Here is a 24304-nt window from a genome sequence, read left to right as displayed (position 1 = left end):
CACAGGCTGCTCTCGCGGCGGGACGAAGGCAGCGGGCGCGGGCCGCAGGGCACGGCCCCACCGCCCTCGCGGCCGCCCGCAACAGGTTGCCCCACGCGGCCGCGCCCCCGAGCCGGCCTGTGGCCGCTCCCCCCGCCTCTCCCCGCCCCTCCCGCGGCCGAGGTTCCCTCCCCGCGCCCCGCCGGGGTGCGCGGGGCCGCGCTCTGCCCCCGCTGTAGCCCCGGGCTCGGAGCGGCCGCGCCCCCGCGCTCCCTCCTTCTCTCTCGCTCGCCCGCCCCGCCGCCGCCGCCAGCCCCGGCTGCCCGGCGCGGAAGATGCTGTGTCTCTGCCTGCTCGCCCTGCACGGTAAGCGGGGGCAGCGGGGGAAGCGCCGTCCGGGCGGCGGCGGCGGCGGCACTTAGCCCGCGGTCCCCGCTCACCCCGGCGGGGCCGTGACCGTGACCGGGTTCGCTTTGTCTCCGCAGCTCTCCGGCTGGCCCGGGCCGCGCCGCTCTCGCCTGGGTCCTGCGCCTTTGAGGACAGCGCCTGCGGCTACGAGTGGGACTACGCGCATCTGCCCTGGGCGCTGCACGGCGAAGGTAAGGGCGCTGCGAGCCCGGGCGTGCGGGGCTGCCGAACCTGCCCCGGAGCCCCAGTCCCGCGCTGTGTCACCTCGCACCGGTGCCCGTCGGTGCTGTGTACCTTTCCCCGCTCAGGTTCCTCCACGCAGGTTTCTACGGGCTGCCCCAGAAACCTCCTTCGTATTGCTTTCATTTTCCTTTGGGCAGATCTACTGTAGGGAATATATGCTTTTCTTAGAAAGGCACTCATCTGTCATATTCCTGCTAAGCAGAATTGCTTTTTCCCTAACAATATTCTGGATCCAACTTGAGAAGTTGATGTGTTTTCAGTGTAGGAGATAGTCTGTGAACAGTATCTTCATGGCATATTCAGTTAAGTCTTGTGTTTTGTGATACCTACAATTCAGATAGAAACATAGGTGTTTGTATTTGATAAACTGTATCACACGTTATTAAGACTGACATTCAAAGGAACAAAATTCAGTGATGATATGGAGGTTCCCTGCAACTGTTAACTCCCATCTGCCCAGTTTTAGTGTTAGAGTGAATGTGAATAGAAGAAAAACAAATGTAAATACAACGTAGTTATACGTAGGCATTTTAAAACTATTATTATTTTGGATAGCACTGTGGCCCTAATGTCATTCATACAGTGAAAGTTGTGTTCATGTGATAAAAGGGACTGTGAGATTCAGAAGCATCTAAGCTCCAAAGCAGGCATCAAAAATAGCAACTCGAGTGTGGATACAAAAGAGGCAGAGAGCCTTCATCATTCCTCATCAGTGCACCGTTAAAAACAGGAAGATGCAATTCATCATTCCACCTGTCACCCAGCATATAATGAAGCTTATAATGTTTTTAACGAAGCAAAAGTAAGCCACCATAACCATTAATTTTCACATTAATCGTTAGGGTTTGGGAATGCCCAGAGTACTGAGTTAGAACAGGCTGGGAGAATGTAGTGATTTCTTGTAAAAATGATTTATTCTTCTAATTTATTTAAAGATGCATAGATTCTCCTGTTTTTTTGAAGATACTGGTGAAAATCTACTGACCGTTTGCACTCCTTGCTGTGCCATGTCGCAGGCTGCCAGGCTGCGGAGCAGCACTTCCCCTCTGTGATTTATGGGCAGCACATGGCAGAGGCACTGATTCACTATCCAGGAACTGTGAGACGCTGTGAGTTACATCTGCAGAAGTGGGCGAGAAAAGCATTGTGCCCATCCATGCCACAGTGCTTCCAGAAACAGGGAAGTTTGATCAGGTTTGAATCAGCAGCAGTTGGTATTCTTTGGCCCTGCAGAACAGTGTTTTTAGCTGTAGTTTGCTTCTTGCATGCCAGTGGCTAATACTGCTGATTAGCTTCTGTTGTTGTAGATCTTGTTTTTCGGAGATATGTAACTACACTGGGAGGGTATGTGGTATACCAACACTCTCAATCAGTGTAGTTCTATCAGCATTTCCATTATAAGCCCTTTCTTTTTTTCTTCCACTGCAGTCTGTAGTTTAGTCAGAATAAGTCATTCCATACACTTTGTATGCAGGTTAAAAGCCTCTTTGGAAGTGCATTCACAGAACTGTGAAGCTACATCTAGTTGGCAGTATTTCATCCAAATGGACATGGCATGTGTGCCAAATCCATCTGCTGTAGATGCTCTTTTACTCAGTAAAACTGCTTCTGGTGGTAGTACCAGACTCTGGGATTTGCACGTCAGTGTGTGTGTGTGTGTGTGTGTGTGTGTGGCAATTTGCTCGTATAACAGAGGAAATTAAGAATGAGAGTGGCAGCCTATTTTCCACGTCTGCATGCACTACTTCAAAATTTGTTATTATTCTAAAATGTTATTTGGAATATAGTTGTATCTGACTAGCAGTGTAAGTTATTCTGTCTTATAAATCTCTTGGTAGTGTGGTCTTGTGCCAAACTGTCAAGATGATGTAAATACAAGTAAGACTCTGTCCAGAAATTTCCACTCCATACTTGAAAGTTTTCTGCCCTGTTGCCAAGGAAGCCAGTATCTTCTGAAGGGCCAGATGCAGATAGGAAGTACGAGGTTGAATTTTACTTCTGTTTACAGCTGTGCATACTAACTTTAACTGATAGATTTCTAAGGATCAGATGCTTCTTAAAAATATCTGTGGCTTCTTTTTAGTATTCTGGTAGTACTACAAAAAGAGATATATTGTGTGTTTATACTTTTTATAATTGAAAGGTTTTGATTTTTTTTTTTTTTTTTTTGGCTTATGTTTTGATCCCTGTAATTGGCTGAGGTTTTAGAACATTTTAGTCTGAGTGCAAAAAGACAACCAGAAGAAAACAATACTAACATGGGTAGCTGTTCTGATTTGCTCAAAAGTGCAACAGATGAATTTGTGTGTACAATGGACAGAGTAAGCAACTCTGCAGGCTTCAAGTGCCTTTTTAGTACAGGCAAACCAACATGTTCTACTCTAGATTCAGAGGTATAGGCATTGCTCCCATTCTAGGATGAATATTCCTGCATTCATGAGGCCTCTGAAAAGGAAATCTGTGTAAAAAAAGTCCAGATATGTCGTAAGACAGCTGATGAGAAACTTAGAAAACAGATATGTATTCATCACTACTGTGGTACTTTAAGACAGCTGAAGATCTTAAATGCTGTATTATTTAGCACTAACATTGGCGGGTAAATTTAGCATGAGTTCATGCTCAGTTATTTTGGGGTATATAGCTTTGCAGATGCCAGTTTCTACAGGAATGTACTTCTGTGTCAGCATTAGAGATGTGTTGTGAATGAAAGACACAGTTAATCTTTATACATAGTGTAAAACTTCATATGATGAGATCTCATTGAATAATCTTGAGGTTTTTTGAAGCAGATCAAATATTATTTCAGGAGGCTCATGTCCTTTGTAAATATAATGACCTTCTTTACTAAGCAGAAGATAACTTACTTTCTTTATACACTAAAGCAAAGAAGATATAGCATTAATAGGCAGTTATCCTGAGCGGTAGACCCACTTGAAGTGAGAGTAAGAAACACTGTCTTCAGTCAGTTGCAGTCATTCTGCGGGGTTGGATTTTTGCCTTTTTTGCTTTCTCAGCCCTGTCCAGCACACTCCTTAACCTGACTGTAAGAACATCCTGCTCACGACAATATCGTAAATAAGTTTCATTAGACACAATAACTATGGCATACCTGTTTTTGTGACTCTGGAAAACCTGTTTACATTTTTTGCCAAGAATAGCTGCACAGCATTTTGTGTGCCTGTGTTTGTGGGTATCTTTTATTCTCAATCTCTTGTCATTTTAATGGATACCATTTTAATAAAGCAAGAAGTAATGTGCATTTGGGCTGTCAACTCAAATTCCCCCCAGTGAAGTTTGTGCTGCATCTGTTTGCTTGGATTTAAGCATTAGATACGAAATGTGTTTATTACCCCTGCAAACTATAGGAATTAGTGTTCTTTTATCTTAGCAATGTGCTCTGAAAAGCAGGTGATCTTTGTCAAACGTGCCCATGCACTGCCAGCATCAGTGAACATGGAGATTATTTAATAGCAGTATCAGTAGATTGTCTCTGTCACCTTTCCTCCTCTGCAGACTGTTGTCAAACAGCATTCAGTATCAACCTATGTGGGTCACTGAAAGTAATGCCTCAAATTTATTTCCATGGAAACTAGAACAGATACACTAACAGTATTTGATAAATTCTTAGTTACAAAACACTGTTTTTCAACATAGACACCACCATGAGCTATATATTTCACCAGCGATGAACAAGAGCCTGCATACTGTGCTCACAAAAATCTGCACCAGCAGAGATGACCCACTGTTTTGCAGCTGCAGTTAAGGCACTGTTGCTCAGAAAATGTTGTCCATTTCGTCTATCTTTCTTTCACTGGCCCAAACAGGTGCAAGTCAGGAGGTACCAAATCTGGACTATGTGATGGATGGTGTGTGGTAAGGCAGTCCAGCCGAGACTGGCAATATAATCTCTGGTCTTCAAACTGGTAGGTAGCTTGGTGTTACGGTGTTGCGAGAGAAAGGTTCCTCTTCTCTGGCCTGACTCTGGAGGTCTGTGCCTTCAGCTCAGTCAGTGCATGATGTAGCAGTCAGAACTGATGGCTTATTCAGGTAGCAGGAAATCCAGAAAGATCACCCCTTTCCTATCCCAAAAGGCAATGCACGTCATTTTACCTGCTGAAGACTTTGATGGATATTTCAGATGTCACCACTTCATGGACTGCTGTTTTGACTCTAGTTCATATTGGTAACACCATATCTCATCACCACTACTGATGCAATGCAGGAAGCTATCACCTTCAGTTTGATATTGGTTCAACAGGTCCTGACAAACTTGTATACAGTGTTCTTTCTCTTCCTGTGTGAGCATTTGTGCAACCCAGTTGATGCAAACTGTGATATTTCAGCGTTGCTACCCTCATTTTCAACACATTGAGGCTGATCTAATGTTCATTACATCTCTGTGCACAGTTCTGTGGTTGTAATCTGCACAAATCTGCAATTTGCACAGATGGGCTTATTGAGACACTCTTGATTTAGTGGTGTGATGGCTGTGCATGGCCATCTGGAACATGGCTTGTCTTCCATGTTGCTGTTATCACTGCTCAAACACACCATGCACCACCTCACTATGCTCACATCCATTGTTTGGTCTCCATAAATGTTCAGCAAGTGTCAGTGAATGTCATTGGGTGCCATTTTTTCCACATGGAGGAATTCAGTGCCACACCTTTGCTCCATAGACACTCCATGTCCAGCTCCATGTCTGTCAGACTGCCCTTCTGCTGTCATCCATCTGTCACACATCAACAAAACATAATGGAATATTGGTCGGAAGGTTCAACTTCTGCTGACTTATCACCAACATTCACTTCTGATGTCGTGGGCAAACATGATAAAATAGGAGGCATTACTTTCAGACCAGTCCTTGTAGAATGAGTTATGTGCCACTGAAATGCTGAAGCTATAACTGCTAGTTGATGCAGCTGTAACACATCTGGCTCTTATGTGCTAAATGCACAATTCTGTGTATTGCTTTCCTTCTAAAATTCTGGGACTTTGTGTAACTCAATATCTCATGTCTCAATGGATATATTTTTAGTAATGTGTACTTCAGAGTTTTAGAGGAAAGCTTTCTCTTTCTGCAGTGAAAGAAATCCCATTAAAATTAAAATAAAATAGTTTTCATTCAGAAAAGTGATGTAATAAATCATAGTGTATTTTACAATTGCCTGATTTTCTTCTCCATAAACTGTGTTCATATTTTGCTGGACTACTCCAAGACTCTAATTTTGTGATTTACTCTAAATGGACATCAGTCAGATAATGGTTTATGATAAGCAGATAAACAAACAACATTGAATCTTTTAGCATCACTGGATCACAGAATTATAGAATGGCTTGGATTGGAAGGGAACTTAAATACCATTAGCTCCAAAACCCTGCTGTGGGCAGGTTTATCATCCACCCCATCAGGCTGCCCATGTCCCTATGCAATCTGGCCTTGAATGCCTCCATGGATGGGACACCCATAGTGTCTCTCGGCAGCCTGTTCCAGTGCCTGACCACTCTCTGAGTGAAAAATTCCTCCTAATATCTAATATAAATCTGCCCTCTTTTAGTTTAAAACCATTCCCCCATGTTTTACTGCTATCAGACTGTGTAAAATGTTGGTCTCCTTCCTGTTTGTAAGTTCCCTTTGAGTACTGGAAAGAATCAGTGAGATCTCTCCAGAGCCTTTCCTGGACTACCTCAGCTCCCTCATCTTTTCTTTCTGAGAGAGGTGCTGCAATGTCGGAGAAGGGTCTTTGTGGCCCTTCTTTGGAACTCCTCCAACAGCTCCATGTCTGTTATGTTATTGAGGCCCCATGCTTGGACTCAGTACCCTAATGGGTAGTGATGGGGAGTGATGTTTCCCTTTTTCCAGTCACTGGGGACTTTGCTTGACAGACTTTTCAAATATTATTGAGAGTGGCTTGGCAATCACCTCAGCCAGTTCCTTCATGACTTTGGGATGCATATCATCAGGCGCCATAAACTTGTACATGTTCAGTCTTACGTTGTGATCTCCAACTTGTTTTAAATCACTAACGATAGTGGCAGGAAATGAAAGTTTGCCTTTTGGAACATACTTATCATGTTACTTGTCATACTTACCATATTTAGCATAGTTTAAAATGGTTTTAAAGTAGAACATAATTTCAAGAGGCAGAATGCTATCCTGGGAGAACAAATAAGTCAGGAACAAGGCTAGCAGTGTACAGAACCTCTTATCTAGATGTGGCTTGTCCAGCTGTGCCATTTGATTTAAAACTGACTTCTTTTAATCTGAACTTTGTCATCTTGAATGCCACATCAATAGTGTTACAATATGTGGAGTAATTAAACAGGTAATCAGTAGTGATCCTGTATCTTGCCATTCAGCAAACACAGCATCTGATATGTGCTCTCTCTTGCTTGGTTATAAACCTTTTGGCAGATATATTGGCATATCAGTAGTCTCTGTTTTCTTCACATCTACTGGCAGTACTTTCCTGTATATAGAACAGTATAGAATTTCAAAATGTCTCTGTAAAAGTAATATAGTATTGCTGGCTTTGTAGAACCCTCAGATCATCGAATTAGAGGATGAGACAAGTGTTTGTATGTATTCATGATAACAGTGTAATTGGAAGAAAAGTAGGGGGTAATATAGAGAAATTTGGACAATCTTGTACCTGATCACAGCAGAACCAAGCTAGCATACCACATGCTAGCTCACTGTCAGAGTTTATTGCTTATAAATCCTCTCTTCTATGTGAGTTATGTGGGTCTTCCCTAAATGTAGCCTGGGCATTTGTGCCCTGAGTACCCTAATGCAGAGTGGAAAAGGCATGAGACCGGGCACATGATCTGTTTTACCTTGAGCTCATAATTGAAACGTTTGTCTTTCTGTAAAAAAAAAAAATAAAAAAAATTGCATTTTGAGTAACAACTCTCCTTAACAGGCAGTCCAAAGGACAAAAAAAAAAAACCAAAAACGAACCACCTTTTGGTACACTGTGAGTGTCTTGTACTTATTTCTCCTTTGCCTCTGATGCCATGGCTCCTGTGCATTACATTTTATTACTCAGCTGCGTCTCTTGTGTTTGAGTTAGCTTGCTTTTGTTTTGCAATTTTCTTGTTAAAACTATCAACAGCTTAATAATACTACGTATGCTACTATGTAGGATTCAGCCTTGTCCCAGCCTCACCCTTGTCTTGTTGACATGAGTAGAACATCTGACATTGTGCTTTCCCAAGTATAACTTCCTGTTCTGGGCTTCCAAGTAGACATTTATATTGGATTATGTCTTAATTATGGTGATTAGCTCACTTTTTGCTCAGTTTGTGCAAAAAGATGTCCAAGTTCACATTCATGGAGGGCTTCATCATCAGCTGGCTCTGCATGAGACTTCTGATAAGTCTTGACTTTCAATTTGCACTGGAGAACAAACAAATTCAAAGTTATTATTGGTGAATCACTGCATGAGAGATGAGTTTCAAAGCATTCCTCCTCGTCCGCAGGGTAGAAATGTCTTCAGAAGTGTATTTTCACTTACAGCTGCTAGTGATTCAGCACTTACAGAATCAACAAACTATTTTAGTGCATTTTACACAGAGCTGTGGAAGACAGAGAGGACAGCTGTTACAAAATTCTTGTCTGAACGTACATGTGACTGCTCACAGCAGGCTGGACTTTATTTATCTTGTAGACAACTGACAATAGGTAATTTACCAGAAGAATTTGAACAACCTCTCCAAGAAACAAGCAACTGTGTGAGTGCAAAGAGTGTTTGGGACAGGTGGTGGAGGTTAAAGTAGCTTAATCAAACAAGATGCTGATGTACTACCCCGGAGCAAAACTGATTCTCTCTGGGTAACAAAGTTTTTAATTCTAAGATGAAACAGTTTGTGCTGCTAATGCAGCACCATAAACCGCATTTACTGGAAAATGGATTGCAGCTTCACATGTGCCAACCGTGCACATAAACATGAAAATCTAGATATGAATCTGTAGCAATCACTCTATATAAGACTTCAGCTCACACAGACGTATCCTGGGCTAGCTTTGAGTTACCATGGAATTGTATGTTTTGGTTGCATTTGTATAACTTCTCCAGAGAAACCACACCTTGCATGAACTGGCAAGATGACCATGCCCCAAATCCGTGTGGAAAGGCTATAGAATCTGAGGCTGCATCAGACAAACATTGAAGCTTTGTGCCTGAAATGACAGCTACTATGGCTGACTGATGGAAAGGATAGGGCCTGAGGTTAGGAGATCTGTGCAGCTTTGTGCTGTTTTGTTCTCCGTTAAGAGGAATTTATCAATAGAAATATATATAGCCAATGTAACTCCAGTCCTCAAAAAGGGCAAGGAGATCTGGTACAGGTCAGTCAACCTCACTTCCATCCCTGAAAAGGTGATGGAACAACTTGTTCTGGATAGCCTCTCCAAGCAGTTTGAAAGAGAAGAAGGTTATCAGAAGTAGTCAACGTGGATTAAGCAAGGGGAAATCATGCTTGACCAACCTGTTAGCCTTCTGTGATGTAATCACTGCCTGGGTAGATGGGGGGAGAGCAGTGGATGTTGAGTACCTCAACTTTGGCAAAGTGTTTTTCACTGTCTCCCACAACATCCTTGTTATAAAACTTGGAAAGTGTGGGATAGATGACTGGGTGGTGAGACGGACTAAGGACTGGCTGACTGGCAGAGCAGGGAAAGTTGTCATCAGTGGTGCAGAGTCTGGTTGGAGATTTGTAACTAGTGGTGTTACTCAGGAGTGAGTGCTGGATCTGATTCAGCATCTGCATCCATGGCCTGGATGAAGGGGTAGAGACCAATCTCAGCAAGTTCACTGATGGCATAAAGCTGGGAGGAGTGACTGACACAAGGGAAGGCAGTGCTACTATTCAGCAAGACCTGGACATACTGGAGAGTTGGGCAGGGAGGAATCTGATGAGATTTAACAAGAGCAAGTGTAGAGCAGGAATAACTGCATGCATCAGTACAAGTTAGGGGATGACCTGCCGGAGATGAGCTTTGTGGAGGAGGACTTGGGGGTCCTGGTGGATGATAAGTTGATCATGAACCAGCAGTGTGCCCTTGTGGCCAAGAAAGCCAGTGGTATCCCAGAGTAAAATTAAAACAAGCAGGCTGAGGGAGACGATCCTCCCTTTTACTCTGCCCTGGTGAGGCCACATTTAGACTACTGTGTCCAGTTCTGGGCTTCCCAGTTCAAAAAAACGGAGTCCAGCAGAAGGCCACAAAGATGAGAAAGGGCCTGGAGCATCTCTGTTATGAGGAAAGGCTGAGTATCCTGGGTCTGTTCAGCCTCAGTAAAAGAAGACTGAGGAGGGGATCTGGTTGATGTTTATAAATAATCTACAGGGAGCTGGGAGGCAAATGGATGAAGCCAGGCTCTTCTTATTAGTGTGTAGCGATAGGACAAGGAGGAATGACCTAAAACTTATGTGTGGAGGAATGTCTTTACTTCTTTAAGAATGACAGAGCACTGGAACAGGTTGCACAGAGAGGTTGTGGAGTCTCCTTCCCTTGAGAGATTCAAGACCTGTCTGGACACCTACCTGTGCAACCTCTTTTAGGGCGCCTGCTTTAGCAGCGGTGTGGGATTTGGTGATCTCTTGAGGTCTCTTCCAATCCCTGTGATTCTGTGATTCTGTAATAATATTTTCAGCTTCTGTTATGGATGGATGTGGACCTTATTGTTGAAGTTGGCTAAAATATCTTTGTAAACCTGCAATATCATGTGCTGAAAACAGCTGGAAATATCTTCAATTTTATGGAAAATGAAAGATTTAAAGGATTTGAACTGAGGTTTCTTTCTAGCAATTTCAGGGTACACGCAGAGCATGAACTTTTATGTGCAGGCAATGAATGAAACTGCTGACAGGCATTCTAAGCCACTTTGTGGTCATTGAGCTTACTGCTCTGCATAGGTAATTATCCTGAAAAAGGAGAGCCAGCTGTTTGCCAGTTTGTTTTTCTGAGGGAAGTGGTAGAATAACTGTCTATTTCTACAATAAATTATGGAGTGTGGGTCAAGATCTGAACTGAGTTCAGAAAAAAAGTTCATGCTTACATGGAAGGGTGACCACAGATGTCTAAGAAGCATTTTTGCTAGTAAAAATATCTTATTTGTTCACTTTGTGTATCAGGCTCTTGCAGAGTTGTAGAAGAATCAGCCTGAAAATGTCCTTATAATCCTATATAGAATGTTGTGAATTGTAGAATCACAGAATCCATATAGTTGGAAGGAACTTTTGAATGACTCTACATCTGGACACAGTACTCCAGGTGAGGCCTCAGCAATGCAGAGTAGAGTACCTCACCTCCTGCTGGTTATGCATCTTTTGATGCAGCTGAGGATATGGTTGGCTTTCTGGGCTGTGAAGGCACATTGCTGACTCATGTCCAGCTTGCCATCCACCAGTACCCCAGATCGTATTTAGCAGGTCTGGCCTCAACGCACATGTAAGACCTTGCATTTAGTTTTGTTGAATGTTATGAGGTTCACCTTGACCTCTGTTCAGGCTATCTAGTCTGTCTGAATGGCATCCTATCCCTCAGGCATGTTGATCACAGCATGCAGCTTGATGTCATCTGCAAAACTGCTGAAGGTGTACTGGACCCCTCTGTCACTGTCACTGATGTAGATACTGAAGAGTTATAGGTCCCAGCACTGACCTCTAAGGGACACCACTCTTTACTGATCTCCATCCAGACATTGAACTGTTGACTGCCACTCTGAGTGCTGCAGCCACTTCTTCATCCAGAACCATGGAGATGTGGCAGTAAGGGACATGGCTCAATGGGACCTGTGGGATGGATTGGGGTTGGACTTGGTAATCTCATAGGTCTTTTCCAATCTTAACAATTCTATGATGATATGATATCTTCACAATTTGTAGAGAAGGATGTTGTGGGGTACAGTGTTAAAGACCTTACTGAAGTATGACATCAGAGATTCTTCCCTTGTTCATTGATAGAGTTACACCATCTTAGAAGGCAGGTAGGTTGGTAAGGCAGGTCTTGCACTTGGTGAAGACATGCTGCTTCTCCTGTATCACCTTCCTGTCTTCTGTATGCCTTAACATGGCTTTCTGAAGGATCTGCTCCACAATCTTTCCCAGCACAAAAGGGAGACTGACAGGTAGGTATTTCCCAGGGACATCCTTTTTACCCTTCTTAAAAATAGGTGTTGCCTTTTTTCCAGTCACCAGGGACTTTACTGGACTGCTATGACTTCTCAAGTATCATTGAGAGTCTTGGGGACTGTAACAGCCACTTTGCTTGGGACTCTGGGATGCATCTCATTAGGACCCATAGGCTTGTCAATGTTCAGATTCTCCAGGTGGTCAGAAACATGATTTTTGCTCAGTGGAAGGGACGTTGCTTCCCCAGTTCTGTCCTTCTGAACCAAACTTTTGAGGACTGTGTGACAAGCAGTTATCAGAGAAGACTGAGGCAAAAAAATTGTTGGATACCTCAGCCTTCTCCTTGTCTGTTGTTGCCAGCTTGCCTGTGTCACTCACTAGGGGGGATAAAGTGGAATCTTTCAAAGTTTCTTGCATTCCCCTTCCTTTATATATATTTTTTGTAGTAGTGTCACTGTATCACCATGCTAAGACCTTTCATCCTTAGCCGCCATTTGCAAGAGCAGTACAGGCCACACTATGATTAGTTGGCTGACTAATTAGTTGATTAATTAAATTAGTTGAATTTATCAAACAGGATCAAGAATCCTAAATCTCAAGAGCATGTGCTTAAAAAGAAGGAGAAATTCACCTTTAATCTTTCAAGTTTTACTTATTAATATAACTTTGTAACAGTTATATTAATAACAGTTATATTAATTAACAGCATTGTAGCAGAAGGTCAAATAAAAGGTCAGTCTAGTCATCTATGTAACTTCATATGGTACTTTGACTGCTTAGAAGTCTCTGTATCAGTTAAAAATATTTTATCACTTTCCTTTAAGAAAGTGGGCATCTTTTGCCTTGTTTCTCCTCATGGTTCTAGTCACCAAATATTCAAGACCTTACTTGTACGATAATAAAGCCAAACATTCCTCAAATATTATATAATAATTAGTGTCTGGCACCGTAAACATACTTTTTGCTAAACAGATTATTTCTTCTATACTATGCAGCTGTTCTTGCAGCATGTTTTCTTTTGGCAGAGATGGTTCAAGAAGAATTTATTAGACAACTCCAGTAATCTGGGTAATTGTGTTGGTGTACTTTGAAAGTTGTTTTAAATAGAGGTAATCTCTGATAAAGTATGAGCTGTGTGTTACTAATGCATTGCTCTGTTCTGAAAGCTTTATGAGTCCTCATATGGAAAGGTCCATGAGTCAGAGTAACTAGATTTCTGTGTGAAATATCAATCAAAGTTTTAGGCCTAACACAGACTTCACAGTTCTCAATTAGTGAACCATTAAAATACTTTAAGAGACACTGCTCTGACTGTATGCATTTCTTCACATTTGCTGGACCGTTACGCAGTATTTCATACAAAAAATGTCAGAAGAACTTCAGAAATGTAGTTCATCTTTTTGAAAGGGTAGATAATAGCAGGACAACGGGAAATGGTTTTAAGTTGAAGGAGGGAAGATTTAGGTTGGATGTCAGGGGGAAGTTCTTTACAGAGAGGGTGGTGAGGTGCTGGAACAGGCTGCCCAGAGAGGCTGTGGATGCCCCATCCCTGTAGGTGTTCTGGACCAGATAGGATGGGGCCCTGGGCAGCCTGGTCTGGTATTAAATGGGGAGGTTGGTGGGTTGGTGGCCCTGCTTGTGGTGGGAGTGCTGGAGCTTGATGACCCTTAAGGTCCCTACCAACCCAAGCTATTCTATGTTTCCATGATTCTATGAAATGGAAGTGCAGATTTTAGGTGTTGTATTGCCAAACTATAGTGAGTTTTCAAAGGAAGTAATTTTTTTTTTTTCTTTTTTTTTTTGGTGTTACATCATATAAACTGATTGAAACTGTTCCGAGGGTGTGATTGCTGCTTTGTCTAGCACTCAAGTTAGACAAAAGTCAAAGTAGATTTTGGTGTGATAACAGAGTGAATGCTGCTGCATTCAGTTTTGAATCAGATGCAAACAATGTCTGGAAGTTAAAAGGGCCAGACAGCCCTTCTATTTTCTCTGTGAATGAGTATTTCACTGTTCTCTGATAATAACATTAAAGGTCATATTTTAATACATTTTAAGAACCAATTTCAGATTAACTTTTAGAAAACTTAGAGAACTTATTAATGATGAGCAGATCAGACGTAGAGATGAATTAACTCAGTGTCCATTGTCACTCTCTGATTAATTTGTAGATCTTGTGAGGAAAATGTATCTCCTTTTATTGGCCAATTCTACAGTTGCTGAACCACGTTTCATTCAGGCTGAAATATGCTTTTTTTTTCACAGTTCAGAAGCTGTAATGAACATGACCTGAGAAACCCACTGAAGAACATTGTTGTCAGGAGATGGAACATTACATTCTGTAATGCAGGACTCTGAAATATGAGAAGGATGCAAACATCATTGTATTCATTGGGATTTTACGTCTGTCTCCTCACTCCAGTAGCAGATGATGAGGTTCATACCTCACCATGAGAACCAAGGCTAGCCTCAAGTTCGTATTGGTAGCTATAAGGAAAAGTCACTGTTGAGTTAAAGTCTTCAAAGGTTACTGCAAGGCTTGCAAGCACTGGCTAGTCCTTTGGGAGAACAGTTCATGTTTTTTGTGCTGTGGTAAACTGAAGTATGCTAATTGTTTTCCAGTGTGTTGCAAAAAAATCATGAGGTTTTCTGGGCATAGTCTGAGAGTAGTAGTGTAGAAGGAAGTCATAAAACCAGGGTCTGTAATGGGAGGGACACAAATTCTTTATTGCATGAGGTAGGGAGAAGTCAGGTCTGAGAACAACTGTGGGAAAGTCAAATGGATATTGCATATTTTTCTATGGCAATGTGTCTATCATGTTGTACTATTAAACATCACAGGAGTCTTGTCCCCTCAGAGGAGAGAACGTGCAATCAGCTTATCAGAGTTGAAACCAATGAGTCCTGCCTTAGTTTTTCGATTCTTCATAATTTTTTTGCAAGAAGATGATAATTTAGCCTGTGGCATATTTTCTTTGGAAATCAGTAATGCTGACTTTTTTGGGAAGTTATAAATGATATTCTGACTTTTCCTGGACTTTGTTTCCTGTTTTGGATGCTGGCAGATCTTGGATGGCACAGCTTGTTTGCACTGACTGGATATAATAGTATCCCAGCTAGAAAATTTTGTCCTGCATTTAGATTTTTCATATGCTTTTTGTGTTTCAGAAATTTCTTGATTTTGTTAAGTTCATATACGTACACATGAATACAGTGTTTGGTGTTAAAGGCTTTTTGTAGAACGTCTGAATGAAAGAAAACACCAAAGGAAAAGACAGTAGGAAAAACTGCTTTACTTTCCTTAAAGAAAGAGGCATTTCTCTTCTCACAAGAGAGGATATAATTAATGAGCTTAATCAATGGGTTCTGTATTTAAAAAATCGTTCTGAAGCAACAGTGATTATTATTACTGTTTTTATTACCACTGATATTTGCAAGACTGTATTCTCAGAGGTGTAGTTACAGGGAAAGCAACAAGAGCTGCAGCCAAGGTGTGGGTGATGTAGAAGTATGTAAATATGCCTTGTGGCATGGCTGCTGCAAATGGATGAGAAAAATGGCCAAACACGCACTTTACAACTGCTTTCAAAGAGGAAAACAGATAATTTGTCTCATTGGTGTACTAAGGCACCTTAGTTTCAAACAGTTTAGAAATAGGAAGTCTTGGCTTCTCTTGCTGGAAAACTAACTGGAAACTTAGTTGCTGAAGCTATGGCATTATAAGCAGTGAGAAACTGTTAAACAAAGAAAGAAGGCTTCTTGTCTTATCGCAATTCTTTTTGAATACTTTCAACGCCTATTTACATTTCATGCATCTGGAAGTTCTGAAGGTTTTTATTTTATTTTATTGTTGCTGTTTTAAATTGCTATAAGTTCCTCATAGAGAAACTGGTGAATATGAGTTGGGTGAGCATGGTGGATTGAAAACCGAATTTACAAGCTCAGAGGGTGGTGATCAGTGGCACAAAGACCAGATGGAGGCCAGTAACCAGCACTGATCACAAGGGGTCAATTCTCAGACTGACTGTCTGCCATCTTTACTAATGATCTGTGTTGGATGGGATAGAGTGTACCCTGAGCAACTTTGCTGATTGCACAAAACTGGGGGGAATGTCTGATGTGCCAGAGAGTCATGCTGCCATCCAGAAGGAACTCAACAGGCTAGAAAAATGGGCTGACAATAAGCTCACGCAGTTCAACAAGGGAAAAACTTCATGCACCTGGGAATGAGCAACCCTGGCCACCTATACAAACTGGAGGCTAACCAGCTGGAAGACTGCATTGCAGAAAAGGTCTTTGGAGTCCTGCGGTACACCGAGTAAAGCACAAGTCAGCAGTGTGTCCTTGTGGCCAGTGGCATTCTGGTGTGCAGTTGGTGAAATGCTGACAGGATACAGAGGAAGGTGGTAGACCCAGTGCCAGTGAGGCTGCAGCTGCAGTACTGTAATCCAGTTCTGGGCTCCCTGACACAAGATAGACCTGAACACACTAGAGAGAATCCAATGAAGGGCCACAGAGATGAAGAAAACACTGGAATGTCTCCCCTGTGAGCAAAGCTTGAGACACATGGGAATTTTCATCCCTCAGAAATAAAAACTGAGGGTTGATCTTTTTAGTGGATATAAATATATTTAAGGGAGACTCTCCAGAAAACAGAGCTAGGTACTTTCTAGTGGTGCCCAGGAATGGGACACAGTGGACATAAACTGAAACATGAAAGCTTTTATCTGAACACCAGGAAACACTTTTGTGCTGGGACAGAGCACTAGAACACTCTGTTCAGTGAGGTTATGCAGTCTCCTCCTAGGAGATCTTTAAAGGCTGCCTGGACCGGCATCTGGGCAGCCTGCTCCAGGTGTCTTGGTTGAGCAGTGGGATTGGTCCAGATAGACCCGAAGTTCCTTGCCATCCTTAGTCATTTTGTGACTCTCTGATGTCTTCACTTTGAGTGCCTTGCTGCAGTAATACCTTATAGAGGTCTCACAGACAGAAATGAGAGAATTCCTGATTGTCTGAAAGGTAACAAACAGAATAAATAATGAAAAAATGCTGGCTTGTATCAGGAAAAATGCTGCCAGCAGGAGCAGGGATGTGATCAACCCCTGTACTTAGCTCTGGTGAGGCTGCACTTCGAATACTGTGTTTGGTTTTTGGCCCCTCACTACAAGACATTGCCCTACAGTGTGTCCAGAGAGAGGCGACAAAGCTGGTGAGGGGTGTGGAGCACAAGTCTTATGGGGAGTGGCTGAGGGAGCTGGGATTGTTCAGTATGGAGAAGAAGCTCCAGGAAGACTTATCACTCTACAACTCCCTGAAAGGAGGTTGTGATGAAGTGGAAGGTTGGCCTCTTCTGCGTAACTAGTGATAGAACTAGAGGGAATGGCCTGAAGTTGCTCAGGGAAGATTCAGGTTGGATGTTAGGAAAAAATTTATTCTCCAAGAGGGTGGTCAGGTGCTGGAATGGGCTGCACAGAGAGATGATTGAGTCACCATGCCTGGAGGTCTTCAAGAAAAACGTTTTCAAGAAAAACATTTAGATGTTATCTAAATATTACTGAGGGATGTAGTTTATTGGTGGTAGGTGGACGTTGGACAGGATGATCTTGGAGGTTCTTCCCAACTTTGGTGATTCTGTGATTCTGTGATTCTGCCCGAGTCCATGTATGCATACATGTGTACAGACTGCACCCTCATTCAAAAGAGAAAATAAATGTTTTTTCAGGAACCGCACTGGATAGAGGATCTCTTGATTGTCAGATATGGAGAATCTGTTCCTTACTTTTTTTTCAGGTATGCCTGCTGTGTAGCTAGGATTTTCTAAAGATCACGTCTGAAAGATTTAACAGGAAACAAACTAAGTTGTAGTGTACTCTGATGCATTCTACAGGAGGGTCTATTCTTCATAATTTTCTATTTTTTAGTAATTTCCATTTGAGGACTTCTTGATCTTTGGCATGTGCTATTTTATATGTGGTTGTTATGCAGAGGAAGCTTAGGCAAAATATTTTGTCTGCGTCTAATCAGTCTTGGCAGATATTTCTGAAAATGAATCTTCTTGTCTGAAAGTGCCATCTTGTAGCTGTTTAGTCAAAGTGAATTGAGTTCATTTAAGGCCAAGGGACAGAGTTGACAGTAATTGGCATCAAAATTTTATGTAGTCATCAGGGCAGCAGATGAATTAATGGGTATGGGCTCTGGGTTGCTCTCAGAAGATCAAGATATGTTTAGGCAAGTGACAAAGCAGATGTAGCTGTGCTGTCTGCCTTGCATCTACTGTGTAAATAGAGGTCTTTGCTCTCCAAGGCTTTCTATTCCTTCATTTATCAGTATTTACTCATTATCAATATTTATTATTATTGTCTGTTCTTATGTTTTCACCTTCCCCATGTGCCAGATGCCTTGCAAACAGAGAAATCTATTTCCTGCTGTAAACATGTACAGATGTGTGGCTAGAAGTCACAGAAATTTAAAATTTGTAAGTAGGTGCTGGAACCAAAAGACCAAGGGCTTAAAGACACATTTCCATGTGTCAAGCCGTGCTTCACAAACTTAGTGTCTTAGATTTTTCTGTGAAATCCAAGGAAGATCATCACTGATTATCCAAGCTAAGGAAGCTCTATCCTTGGAGATGTTCAAGGCCAGGTTAGATGGGTCCCTGGGCAACATGGTTTAGGCAGAGAGATTGGAGCTAGATGGTCATTAAGGTCCCTTCCTTAGCCATTCTGTGAGTATGTGAATAGATTGTATACATGATTCTGATCATCCTGACATCATATATAATATATATAATCTTACCCTGTGACATTCTATTACAGAGCCTTATCCATTTGGTGCCACTCTTAAGAGTCCAGTAGGGAAATTATTCAGAATAGCAGGAAAGGGAGCAAAAAAATGTGGAATTTTTAGTACTGCTCAATTTTTGGGCGGCAGGAGTATACTTCCATAGCTGTGAACAAATTTGAGCCTGCTGAGCAAGCATGGTTATGGTCTTCCAAAGTGTAATTTCATTTGTAGTTGTTTTAATTTCTGAGTGTTTATAAGAGGAGGTAAAGATTGCCTTGAGTTACTGTACATGGATAAATGCAAACTGTGAATACAAGCATGTAGGCACCAAGATTTTTAATGTACGTCTAATATAGCAACAAAGAATATGTTTAAGAAATCCAATTTACTTGAACATTTTACCACAGAGACCTATTCTTTGGAAATATGAAAAGGTCTAGGACATATAAAATGATCACTCTGTTGACCTGAGAAATAAACAGTTTGTTTTCAGGTGTGTATCAGAACTGGCTTGCTTAGTGTCTGAATCAGCAGTTGCATATTCAGCTTCATGATACTTACTGCTAGCAAACCATTTATTAAGATATTCGTATGCATCCTTTAAAATTTACATGTAACTATATGAATGCTTCATTTTAAGTTGTTGCTTTAGTATTTCAAATAGGATGACTCATGGCATTTGAAACATACATCCATGGCTAGGCAGTGCTATTCAAAGCTGTTGCTTGTATTAAGATTAGTTAATGTTTAGTAACAAGCAGAAGGTGTCCAAATCCATTAATCTTTACTAGTTCTTATCTAGTCATTGCTTTGCATTTTAATTCTTGAGGCCTTTTGCAGAGGGTTTTGTTTCCTGGCCAAGAATATTCTTGTGTGCTTAAGTGGAAACATGAGAGAATTTATATCAATACCAGATTGTTCTCTAAATATAGCCACTTCTAGCACTTATTTTAAACTAAGTGTCAAACTGGAGAGTTATTAGGGCAGTAACTATAGTTTGTTTGACAAAGAAGAACTTTGCACAGTGAAGTTGTCATATATGGAAATAAGATGAGTGGTATGTGTAGCTTGGACCATCACATGTAGGTAAAAAGTAATCAGTGTTTGTTTTTATGTGAAAAAGCACTCATGAATTTGGAATAGACTTCACAGATAGTGGGTACTGAAGCCAGAAGCAGATACATGCTCAATCACCCTTTACTAGCAGAGTACTTCAGAGAGTTTCTTCTCCCTGTGCTGGGTCAGCTAAGCTGTTGGTTAGCCTTTCCAGATTGTTCAGTTTTTGTGGTATTTGTTTTTGACAGATCATTTTTGTTTTTCTGTTTTGTTACGCATCTAACAAGGAATTTTACTGCCTCTATTCTTAGTCAAAGTGCCAGTTACTCCACTTACTCTTGAGATAAATTTGCTATTACTAAGAGAAAGTGGGAGAGATGGAGAGCTCAAGCTAAAACCCAGAACGGTGGAAGTTTCAGCCTAAGTCAATGGTTTGAAAATATTCATATTATTCCATGGAAAGAACACAAAACCTAAATCTTTGAAACATGCTGGAAAATGGAATCGCTGCCTGCTGGACAACTGCACTATCTGAGGCTCACTCTTGAGGCCTTTCCTAACTGGTGATTGTATCATCCTACTTCGTACAGCCTTTGTATGACCTGAATTGTACTACAAGAAAGAGGAGAAATTATGCTTATAATAATGCTTTGCTCTAGGCTGATAGATAAAGGCAGTCTGCCAGATCTTCTGTACCTGTATGGTGGGACTAGGTGGAGTCTGTTCCATCTAAACAGTTTGCTGGTTGCTTTTTACTCATATTGCTGAGGAGGCTGCATGACATGCATGGCAAACCTGCTGTGGGGTTTCCATTAGTGCTGCTGTAGTCACTGTTATCCATTGGGCTACATAAAGGCTACAGAAAGCAGCCAGGCAGAGACACTGATGAGATCTAGATCAGAGTAAATACATTAAGAGGGATGCAGAAGAAAAGGTTCAAGTTGAAAAGGCATTGGTAGCCACTCTGCAGTTTATATACTTATCTACAAACACGGCTCTACTCTTCAGTACGTTTAACTCCTTCAACATGTTATGGATGTGAATTGCCAAACAACAGACCTTAAAATTTTATTAGAAAGTTTAGAGAATTTTATAAATTATTACGTGCCAAGTGCTATATCCCAGCTGCACCTGCTACCCTGATAATACAGCCTGGTGTCAGCAAGGTATGCAAGCCTGCATAGCCAAAGAGCAATAAGAGAAAGGGATGGACATCTCTATGACAATTTCAGTAAGCTTCAGAAACAAGTGTGAAATGAGCTGTTAAGGTCCCAACTGTTATTCCGATGGTGAGAACATTAACTCATTTACTGTTCAGATTCAAATCAAACTGATTAGATAATTATTACTCCAAACAATCGACTGCAGTTTTCTGTGATCACATGTATTTTTAGTTGTAAACTAAAATTCATTAACTTAATTGATTTTTAAATGCCAACTGTAATAAAATAGTCTGTTTCAGTTGCTGTTTTCTCCTATCTTGCCAATTTATTCTGCAATTGCATTCATATTTAATTTCACAGATTGTACTCAATATCTGAGATTTTTCAGAGGTTATCTAAGGCCTAAGACTTATCTTGACTAGACTCTTTATTTTATATTTTTATATTCAGTTATAGAATAGAATCATAGAATCATTAAGGCTGGAGAAGACCAATAAGATTAGCTAATCCGGTCAGCAAGGCATCACCACTGTGTCCACTAAATGATGTCCATCAGTGCCACATATATCGTTTTCTTGAAAACCTCCAGGCATGGTGACCCTACTGGCTCCCTGGGGAGCCTTTTCCAATGCTTGACCACTCTTTCAGAGGAAAAAAAAATTCCTAATACATGGCCTGAACTTCCCCTGGAGCAACTTAGGGGCATTACCTCTCATTCTTAAGCTAGTTGTTCAGGAGAAGCAGACGACCCTCACCTCACTGTATCCTCCTTTCAGGGAGTTGTAGGGAGCGACAAGGTTCCCCCTGAGCTTCCTCTTCTCTGGGCTGAACAACCCCCGTTCCCTCAGCTGCTCTTCATAAGACTTGTGTCCAAAGCCTTCCCTAGATTTGTTGCACTTCTCTGGACACTCTCTGTGGCCTCGATGTCTTTCAGGTAGTGAGGGGCCCAAGACTGAAAGCAGTACTGAAGGTGTGGCCTCACTAGATCTGAGTACAGGGCAGCGATCACCTCCCTGCTTGTGCTGGCTACACTATTTTTAATACAAGCCAGGATGCCGCTGGCTTTCTTCACCATCGGCACTCTGCTGGCTCACATTCAGGCAGCTGTCAGCTCGCATACCCAGGTCCTTTTCCTCTGCACAGTTTTCCAGCCACACTGCCCTAAGCCTGTTGCACTGTCTGGAGTTGTTGTGACCAAAGTGCAGGACTCAGACTTGGTCTCACTGAACCTCGTACAGTTGGCTCCAGCCCATCAATCCAGCCTGTCCTGGTGCCTTTGACACTTCCCCTTACCGTGGTGTCATCTGCAAATTACTGAGGGTGTACTCCATCCCCTGTCCAGATCATCAATAAAGATATCGCAAAGGACTGCCCCAATACTGATCCCTGGGGAGCACCTCTTGTGACCAGCCAGCAACTGAATTTAACTCCATCTGCCTCCACTCTCTGGGCCCAGCCGTCCATCCAGTGTTTTACCATCAAAGACCTGTCCATGCCATGGACTTCCAGCTTCTCCAGGGGCGTGCTGCTGTGTTTCTTTCATAGCTGTCAAAGAAATATACTACCACAGTTCTGTCCGCTAAGTACAGTTTGATTGCAGTAGAAATTGCTTTCAGTTTTTTTTCACACCTCATTACTAGGATTGTTGTCTGTTTGCATGGTCTGTTGGCTAGGTTTCCATATTTTACTGCCAACAGTTGTAATTTTATGGTAGCACTTGTTCCCATGCACAATATAAAAACTGGTATCAAAGTTTTAACTTTCCTGAAGCAGAAAGTAAACTTCACCTTTTTAGTTAATGTTTATTAAAAGGCTGCCCTGAAGATAAATTCTAGCAGCTGATTTTGCCTGAGCTGCTGTAGTGGGGTATTCAAGAATGTGAGATGTGATTTGGTTTGAAAATTCATCATTGCTTCTGCAGGAGAAAAAATATGATAATATTAACGATAATATTAAGCAGTACCCTATTTTGTTAATCTGAAGTGGTATAACCAGGAACTCACTCTTTAACTCCATCAACGAAGGCAAAAATCTTAAAAACGTGTTCCACATTTGCTTTTTTTATAAGGAGAACTTTTCAGACTATTTCATTGTCCCATCGAGGTTCCACATACTTTTTTCCCTAAAAGTAAGTGATGTAAATTTCAGAGGAAATATGTACATAGTAGAAACAGGAATTTTGGTGTGAGGAATTTTGTGTCTCCTGGAGATTCAGCAGACCAGTGATCAACCTAATGGAAAAGGCTTCATTTATGCAGAGCAGATCACACCAGCAACAGCAGGCTTGCTCACTATCTTCTATAGATGTGTGCCTGCTGGGAAATGCCATCATCAGCTGTAGCAACCACATAAATTAGTCGTTAGGGAATGCATGCGTCTGCCTCAGATCCTGCACTGGAGGACTCCTTTCCTGTCTGTATTCCTGGGCTTGCCAATTGCTGTTTGTGACACATTTCCTCAGTGCCAAAGAAGAGGCATTAAAGGTATGGAATGTTTGGGTAGCTGCCTGCCTCCACTCTGCCCCTGACCTGCATACTTGCAGACCTCTTTGCTGTACAATTATTTTTCACAGAATCATAGAATCTTAATATCTAGTCCAAGCAGCTTCTTAGTATCTAATCTTAGTATCTAAACTTAGTATCTTAGTATCTAGTCTGAATCTACCCTCTTGGAGTTTAAAGTGATTTCCCCTCATTCTGTAGCTACCTGCCCATATAAAAAGTCCCTCCCCAGCTTTCCTGTCAGCCCCCTTCAGGTACAGGAAGGCCACTATAGGGTCTCTTGGGAGCCTTTTCATCTCAAGGCTCAAGAATCCCAGCTCTCTCCACCTGCCCTTTTAGCGGAGGTGCTCCAGTCCTCTGATCACCTTCGTGGCCTTCCTCTGGACCTCTGGACCTGCTCCAACAGCTCCATGGCCTTCCTGAATTGCGGGCTCCAGAACTGGACGCAGTAATCCAGATGGGGTGTCATGAGAGCAGAGTTGAGGGCACTCCGGCTAACTGCCACAGCTTAATGGGAGACATAATTTGGCTTGTATTAATAGTTTCTATTCAGTGGTCTATTGGCCCTTGGGCCATAATTACATGAAACTGTAAGTTAATATCTTTACCATTCCACTCTCATTACCTGATGCAGAATTTAAGCCCTTGTGTCTTAATGACCTGTGTAAGGAAATATAAGGAAGTACTCACAGGTTCTCTCATGAAGTTGCTGTGTGATGGCTGAGTTATTTATATCTGTTTTCACTGAGGCACTGTGGGTTTAATTTTCTCCTAACGCTTGGCAAAGAGAAGAAGAGGAGGAAGACAGGTTTAGAATTCCTTGTATGCTTCCCCTGCTGAGCCAGTTTGCTTCCTCCTGAAAAAGCCTGCTTCATGGTATGGGAACAGCTGGAAAGCAGAGTTGCCTTCCTCCCCAGAGGATCGCAGGGACAACCATGAGTATTCCTTCAAGCCATTTTCCTCATCTTTAATAGTCCTATCCTGTGCATCTGTGATGCAAAGAGTCTGAGGCATAACAAAGAAACTTTTTTTTTC

General features: G+C 41.9%; 1 protein-coding gene across 1 annotated transcript in view; it reads left to right on the top strand.

Annotated features, from left to right (window-relative positions):
• Window positions 1-314: 314 nt before the first annotated feature.
• The window catches only part of MAMDC2 (MAM domain containing 2), a gene marked incomplete at both ends in the record, with an annotated part of 63296 nt that continues 39306 nt past the window's right edge, over window positions 315-24304 (top strand). Inside the window, 2 exons of the mRNA XM_079548200.1 lie at window positions 315-345; window positions 465-578. Coding sequence (XP_079404326.1) covers window positions 315-345; window positions 465-578 — 145 coding nt within the window. The remainder of the gene's footprint in view (window positions 346-464; window positions 579-24304) is intronic.

The sequence above is a fragment of the Tetrao urogallus genome (assembly GCF_951394365.1).
Source record: "Tetrao urogallus genome assembly, chromosome: Z".
NCBI lineage: Eukaryota > Metazoa > Chordata > Aves > Galliformes > Phasianidae > Tetrao > Tetrao urogallus.
Note: the sequence above shows the minus strand (reverse complement) of the source record. Positions and strands in the feature narration are given on the sequence as shown.